The sequence below is a fragment of the Solenopsis invicta genome, chromosome 10, assembly GCF_016802725.1.
Source record: "Solenopsis invicta isolate M01_SB chromosome 10, UNIL_Sinv_3.0, whole genome shotgun sequence".
NCBI classification, from domain to species: Eukaryota; Metazoa; Arthropoda; class Insecta; order Hymenoptera; family Formicidae; genus Solenopsis; species Solenopsis invicta.
Window position 1 is genome coordinate 12,013,153 of NC_052673.1, and position 8,277 is coordinate 12,021,429.

At 40.8% G+C, this 8,277-nt stretch overlaps 1 protein-coding gene across 1 annotated transcript in view; it reads right to left on the reverse strand.

Moving 5' to 3' along the window:
• The window catches only part of LOC105193175 (neuronal acetylcholine receptor subunit alpha-7), a 261,990-nt gene extending 254,250 nt beyond the window's left edge, over nucleotides 1–7,740 (reverse strand). The window contains exons 1-2 of the mRNA XM_026133352.2: nucleotides 7,485–7,740; nucleotides 5,907–5,958 (exon numbers count right to left, since the gene is read on the reverse strand). Of these exons, the coding sequence (XP_025989137.1) occupies nucleotides 5,907–5,946 (40 nt within the window). The 5' untranslated portion in view covers nucleotides 5,947–5,958; nucleotides 7,485–7,740. The remainder of the gene's footprint in view (nucleotides 1–5,906; nucleotides 5,959–7,484) is intronic.
• Nucleotides 7,741–8,277: the final 537 nt, after the last annotated feature.

Genomic DNA, 8,277 nt, shown 5'->3' on the forward strand with positions numbered 1-8,277 from the left:
CGACCGAGGTGCGACCTCGGGATTCCATATCGTGCCCAACGACTCGTATCCGTCAGGTAAGTTTCGTTCTCAATCCCCCCAATCTTTCCGTTCCCCTCCCTCCCTCCCTCTCCTTTCTCATATGAAAACTAAGTATAAAGTATAAGCGGGCTTCAAAAGCGGACGCTTGAACTGCGCAAGAGCGGATGAAAAGCTGGCTGCTTCTCGCCTAACTATACGAAATCTGATAAAGTTCGCGCGGATATCGCAAAAACTTCGCTATCCTGTACCTGAAGTTTTTCGTTCGTTATTGTGTGTACGATACCTTCTATCATTCTCCAACCGAATGTTTCGATCGGTCGGCCAAAGAGAAGCCCGTAGATAAGATTCTCCGTTATCTACGTTGCTTATTGTTGGACGACGTGGAATTGACAGGAAACTGTACTCACTACTCGTCGGAAAATGACACAACTGTTTTCTCTTTTTTTTTCTCTCTCTCTTTATTGTACGCTGAGAAATTTCTCCGCCATTACCCCGAAGATTGTTAGGATGGATTAAAAAAAGAAAGGAGCACACGACTGCTCTGATTAAGGCGCTTTTTGCAAGACTTGCGCGGCGAACAATAATTTTCGTTCAACCAATTTCGGAGAGAATCTCCATTGTAATCGGCTGTGGCGCGATGCTGTTCATAAATCATGACCAAACAAACGATTTGTAATCTGTACCCGTGGCGTACCAATACGACGGACGTTGCAAATCTATCGATCAATGATGCCGCGATAGCGAATTGCGTTTTAATTTTAACAAGAACCCGAGATCAAACTGAATTTGTGGAGGAGTATCGAATTTTAAGGGCGTCCCGTTAATCGTTCTCCAAATATTCATTTATAATTTAAAAGAAATGATTGATATTCGACGTATTGTATTTGTGCGTTAGAAAATGTTATTTCAGCTCTCGCGTCGCGCGTTCTGACGCTCACCGAATACGCTTGTTACTGAATACCTCGTATATTTGATACGCACGCGTGTATATAATATTTATAAGGCGTCATCGTATTTCTAATAGGAGCGCATGATATTTTCATGCTCGACACTCGGATTTACCCGTGATGCATGCGTCCTGTGTATACGCGCGCGCTCTTTTGGCGACGGAGAATCGATTGGACACCGTCGTCTCGCCTCTTACAAGTCACGGTAAATAGCGAATAGCGAGTCGAAATTCGAAGCTAGGACGGCGGAAAATATGCGACGGGAAAAACTAAGAATCGGCAGAAAATTTTAATTAAAATCCCGAATCTGGGTTAAAAGAAATTTAATTAAAAACAAGAAAAGTAGAAATCAAACGTTATAAACGGCCTCGCGAATCGCAATTTACTCGCAGTTATTTATTTATATTTAATTCTCACGGTAACGAGGCTCGCAATGGTATTAAATCCATCCGGCGCGTCCGATGCGCGACAAGTACGCGAACGGGAAATATAAACGCGTCTAGTTAATGAGCTATCGATTCGAACTAGAGACGTCGTTTTGCGATTTTATATGCGCGGCAATGTGTCAGCGATCAATCACAATTACGAGATCGTTTGCCGATGCATGCGTGAGCTGCGAAATATCATCGCGAGAGTTCATCGAGCGAGCGAGATATTACCGGCGTCGGCGTCGGCGGAACCTTCGCAAGAATGTAACCAGCCGGTATGACAAATCGTCTACATGCCATGCGCAAATCCAATTTTACGAAGCACGATCCCGGTGGATGGAAGTGCATCGGCAACGCCGAGGGACGCCACGCAATACGCTCGGTCTCAGGCATGACGGCGGCTGAATTCCACCGGGAGTGCAAGCTTTTGGCGACTTAGCCAGGCAACCCTGGTCGCCCTTGGATGGCGGAAAGGGGATGTATACCGGGAGAAGTCGGGAGGGTGGTGCGAGATATCCTCTCGAGGGCGAAGAGCGAACGTTGCGAGCTAGCGATGGGAACGAGACGAGACGGATACCGCTAGAGAGACTCGATCACCCGAGGACGCGACGAACAATGTTCGAGACGTTGTTCGATCTGCGCGCGAGTGTTTTATGAACCTGTAAACCCGGGAATTTCTCCACGATCTCGAAAATCACGCAGAGGATATTGACAGTGCGAGAAGTCGCCCAGAAGAGTCTTTTGATTTCATCATTCTTTCTGACATCGCGTCGAAAATTCCGGTGACTTTTGAAAAGTTGGGAAATGTCCAACGTCAAGCAGGACTTTGAAGATCTTCGATCGCCCAACTTTGTTGACATTGGCAGAATTCGGGGGAGCGGTGTTCGCCGCTATTGAAAACTTTGTAGTTAACGGCGCGGATGAAAAATCGCGAACGCACCGTCTGGAATCTCGAATCTGCGCTTGGCAGTCGATGGTATTCTATGCCATCGCTGCTGGTGATACAGTCCCATCTTCTTCGTCCTTCGAGGATTTTCCCTCCCGTGAAAAAGAATCGTACGAAGAAACGGAAGTAACGTTGATCATCGACGCCCAGGATGGCATGCAAAATGTGCGCTTCTACGTATAACTATAATCTTTTTTACGGTTCTATTCGACTTTGCACATAACGGTCCCTTGCTGTGATAATGTGTACGTCCCTCGACAATATTTCTTCTGCCGGGGCGACCGCTCGCCCATACGTTCTACGAAGGTTAACGGTTAAAAGCTTTTATGCAATTTATGCTAATAATTAACAGTTTTCAAGAACAAAAAGAGCAAAGTATAAATCAAGCCTGGTAACAATTGCTGTCTTTGTAACGTGAGAAGATATACTGAAGAGACATAATACCCGTATATGATGTAACATCATCCCAATTGTGTTTCGATCCGGAAATATAGCACTAGCCTAACAATGCCGAATAAAGTAAAGAAGATGGCTTCCACCACATAATTTACAAAAGCAAAACGAGAAAAATATCAGAAAGGAAAAAGCAAGGGAAAAAAAATGGCAATGCAGTGTTCCGTAAAAAAAGGAAAAAAATAGCAACATGTCCGCTTTCGCTCGCAAATTTCCCATTTGTAAAGGCATAGACGAGCTTTGTCGCGTCGTTTTGCACCCGCTTTTGTATGCGACGAGGCAAGGTTGTATAGTTAGGTAATAACTACGAATGCATGCCTTATCCCGGCGGTGAGTACTTAATGTAAATGATTTTGCTAAGTTTCACGGGACAAAGGGCGCAGGCGTAGTTTCCAAACTCGCACGACGGCAACAGCCGCGCGGAAGTTTCTCTGAATTTTAATGAAAAATGGAACGGGTATCGCGCACGCCGGTCGTATTTACGTTACGGATGCTGGTGGCGATGGTAGTGTTGGAACCACGATAGTGATGGCGATGTGATGCTGGTAGCAGGGGCGGGAGGAAAGGGGGGAAGCGAGGAACAAACCCGGCTCTAGTTCGGTAAATTGTTTGAGATTATCGCGCATTACTATCAATTAGCATCTGCGCATCGTGTACACGTTATTCGCGTAATACCGCAGAAAAAGGACGGATGATGCCTCTCTCCCGCGCGGAATGCAGGGCCGTCGTTTGCCGTCGGGGTCGCAGCGCGCACACTACACGTGCCGACGGTATTCTCCTGAGATTTTATTTCGTACATTCGCGATGTTACACGGGATTCGGCTCTCGAATATCGTACGAGGGGTCTTCCGCGAGTGCTAGCGGGATGGAATAAAATCTCACGGAATATTCGACGCATGTGGTATTCGCGAATTTTCGAAAATTAATTTTATGAGGACTTATTTGACTGCAAAATCAGATTAGCGCTCCACGCTGCATTGCGTTCCACATAGTTTTCAATCTCTACAAGATTTTTTTTTCTTTTACACGTAGTACGTGTGCTTGCACCGAGAGAAAAAAATTTATTAAATTTTAATAAATATTTGTTTGAACAGTTACAATGAAATATTTATTAAATGCAAATGAATATTTATTTAGCACAAGAATCATTAATTTAATTTAACTATCATTTTTTTACTGAATAAATATTTATGCACCGTAAATATTTCATGGCTACTATTCAAACAAATATTTATTAAAATTTTTTTTTCTCTCAGTGCACAATAATCCGTTAACACTGCTGTAACAGTGATTCTACATTAAAAATGTCCAAATAATAAATGGTAAAGGATAAAGGGTACAGTCTATCATATACTCGTTGGAAAGAAAAAGCAGCTTAGTAAGCACTTTTTAATATGATCGAGTATTTAGAGCCAGCAAATTAGGCAACAAAAATAAATCATATTGACAAATTATTAAGCAATTATCAAACAATTTTTCCGCTGAGCGCAGCCATTCTATACGACGTTCCAAAATATTGTCAAATAACGAGAGAACGATTGCCCGTTACACACGTGCGTAGTAACTGCGTAACGCGTGCAATCATAACAAGGCCGTCGCTCGAAAATCGGCCCGCGCGCGTGCATAAATCCAGTTTGCGTAAAAGGAACGTAAATCGTTTTAAAGCGCGCAATTTAACAGTCGGTTTATACGAGCACGAGGTATGTTTCAAAGGCAGACGTACGGCCACCCCGTTTGTCCTCGGTTAAATCGCGTTCGCAATCAGTCGCCGCAATCGTCGCGATCGACGACGAATTATGGTCGCGCCGGCCCTGCGACATGAAACCCAGAGGGGTGGCGGCAATTACACCCCGCAGGGCCGCACACGCTCGAGAATACATCTGCCCTCTCTTTCCCCTACGTGGCCGATGAAATTATGTGTGTAATAGAAGTGCACACGCTCGTAACTATAGCGATAAAAACGATGAATCTCGATGAAAGGATTACGGGCAATTGTCTCGTATTTAACCCTTTAAACGGAGAAACGAATGCAACATGCATTTTGCAAATTTGCACATCGATACGAGATTTATCATCGTCAAATCGTTTAATCTCATAAAAAAAATCTCGCCACTTATAATACATATGCCGATTGGTTTTATATTCAAAAATAAAGGTATTATTAAGGAATTTATTTAAAAATATTCATTTTTATGTGACTGTTTTCAAACCATTTTAAAAGTTTTCCATTTTAAATTTTACGTTCGAAAAACTATCGTCAATAATGCTTTCGAATTAATTGTTATTTTTAAAAAATTGTATTGCTATTGCTGTTATTTCTAGTTGTTTTTAACGAAAAAAAATTCACGCGGAACAAAAGGGAAGGGCTACACACGGTCGTATGAATTCCATCCTTGTGCAAATATCTGCATCAAATATTGTATTGAACGTGAGAAAATATGATAGAACGCCGATTCCAATCTAATGTTTCACGCCATTTATTGGATAACTGAGAATCGTTCATTTAACCGAGACACGATAGCAAGATTTGCTTCCATCGTGTCCGTTTGAATATAATCGTTAAGTTGTACAATTAATCACTGCGCGAGAGAAATGCGAGAAAATACAGGAAATGGCGCGAAGAGAACTTTCGTTACTCTCATTCATCATCACAATTGATTATTACACTCGCTCCTTTGTTTTCAGAACGTTCTCTTCGCAACGGCTAATTGTCTTTATAATTCGCGTTTACCCCTTTGAAGTCGGGACGGTGCGGCTATTATTTGAATATAGCGCGTGTAGAAAATGGAAATGCACATTACGTAACGGCCAAAAGAGATTCTGATTTGCAATAATTATTTAACGGTCATCTAATTATATATTTAAATGTTGTCAATTTAAATAACAAAGTAGTAAATAATAAAAATCTATGCCGATCACTCCTTAATACTTTGTACAAGAGAGAAAATTGTTAAGGCCGATAATTGAAACGAAATTGTAATATATCACAGTGAATGTACGGACTTCTCACGTGAGCCATTATTTTCAAATATACTTGTAACTTACGCTTTAATGAAAGATATATGTTTGCACAAGTTTGGGACCGACAGCGTATCTATCTAGGGCACTTACCTTGTCGTCCTCGCAGCTGGAGATCTGCAACACGTAGCATCCGTCGTCCAGCCTGCACAAAAAAAATTCTTAATTTGAAAATTTTCTTCATTTTTAGACTTTTCTTTCTTATTTAATATGACACTTCTTATTTAATACTCTTCTCTAAAATAGACGCCAAAAGAATTTCTTTAACTTCAGAAAAAATTCTTCTAAAGAACAGATTAGTAACAGATTCTTAACTTTTACAGGCAATATAAGTTGAGATTATATAGAATTTACTCTAGAACTGATTTTCCAGACAAGTATAAAAGGAAATGTAATTTTTAAACATTAAACTTTATCGAAACAAGCGCTGTTTTCCGCCGATCGTAAAGGTTAATTACTGAAACAAGTAAGAGTGATAAATACTGCGTGATGTCTGAAATGAATAGGTTCCCAGTAAACAAGAAACATTAAAGCAAAATTCAGAAGTCAATTTTATGTGTACTATTAAACATTTAAAAATAAAACAGTATTAGATAAATATTTTAAAAAGATTATTGTGATACATAACTTTCTTCGAAACATTGTTGAAATATTTTAAAAATATTTCTTTCAAGTCATAGTCAAATTGATGTTTGTTTGTAATATCACAGTAGTAATGATTTTATGCTTACGAGATTTTAGCTCTTCTAGCCACTTTTTATTACCATCTCATCCATTATTTAATCCTTTCGTGCGTAACTTTTTTGTTTTAGGAATAATTAGCATCTAATTCACGTTTTTTTTTTAGAGGTTTTAGAGGGTCGCTGATTATGAATTTTTAATCAAAATTTCACAATTTAAAATGGTAGATCTAATATGATGAAATAATGTGTCACTCAAATCCAATTTAATATTTTTATTCGCTATTGGATTCGTTATATTGAAGTTTGAAAATTTAATTACAGATTTATAATCAGTGACTCCAAAAATTCTTGGTGCACGAGCCATTCAGATCCAAGACAATTTTATATATTTTGATTTGTCATTTTAAAATTAAATAGCAATATTTTTTTGTAAATAGTCTTTACATTGATCTTCAAAATGAGCCTAGAAAGAACTCGTTATCTTAATTTTTATGGGAAATAAATGTTATCTTAATTTTTATTATCTTAATTTTTGTGAAAGATATATTTTTCACCTTTTTCCCATTTTACAAATTTTTAACGAGCGTGTGCAGATCAAGGGGGAAACTCCCAAGAGTGTTGTTTTTTTTTTCTGTGAAAAGTCCTATCTTTTATCTTTAACATGAGCCCAAGAAGAAGGAATTCTTACCTTTATTTTTGTAGAAGATACGAGAATTTTTGAAGGTTTAGCACACATATGCGCCACCAGGTACGAAAAGGTTAAATATCAGGAGATACAAGTGTCGAATGCACACACTACACTACACTGGCTATGTTAAATTATAACATGCTAAATATAATTGTTGCAAACATCAAATAAAGCGTAGAGACATAGAATATCATTGTCCAAAAAAGTCGTGAGAAAGAATACATTCTTAGATTCGAAGACTATTCTAAAAAAAGAAGAATATATTCTCATCCTGCACGAATATATGTTAAAAAGACTTACAAAATACGTAGCTCCCGTCGAGAATCTTCGGTGTAAGACAGCTTCCAGAGAGCTTCCTCTATCCCTCGAGCGTCCGCCGTCCACTTCACTTCACTTCAATCACTCGCGACGCGATACATTCTGAGCAGTCCTCCCGCTATCGGGATTAACGTGCGAAACGAACGCGCTTCGTTTCTGCGACTAATCTCGCGCGAGGTCGCGACTCTGTACCGAGAGCCGAAGTGTTTACGCTGCGACGTACGCGCGGCGAATGTCGGCGAGGCCAATTTTCTAACTGCCGCGCGTCTGTTTATTCACCTTGAGTCGGATAATGCAAACGACCGGCCGTAAACGACGGCCCTTCAATTGACACGTTACAACACGGCGCATCGCACGACAGTTTATTCACTCGCACCCTCCCCGATTATATTAGGCACGCGACGCGACGCGCCTCGGACGAGGAAATAACGACGCGGTGGGAGGAGGGGCAGGATGGGAGGGATGGTCGTTACTCACACAGAGGTTTCGACGCGAGCGCGAGCGAGCAACGCCACGCGTGGTATTAATTTCGCGCAATTCATAGATTCGATAACAAGCGCGTGCTCGAAAGAGCGAACTATGATAAAACATGATTCGAAACGTACACGCTCGTACGAGTTTCACTCGCCCCTCGCTGAGACCCGTTTGCTAACGACGTTCGTAGTAGATCTTTACATACCGGACGGACAATCGTCTCGAAGTACAGTAATTAGGTGATTGGTAACTTTCGGAGGCTGTTCGCTTAGAACGGATTAGCAAAGCACGTCCCACGTAG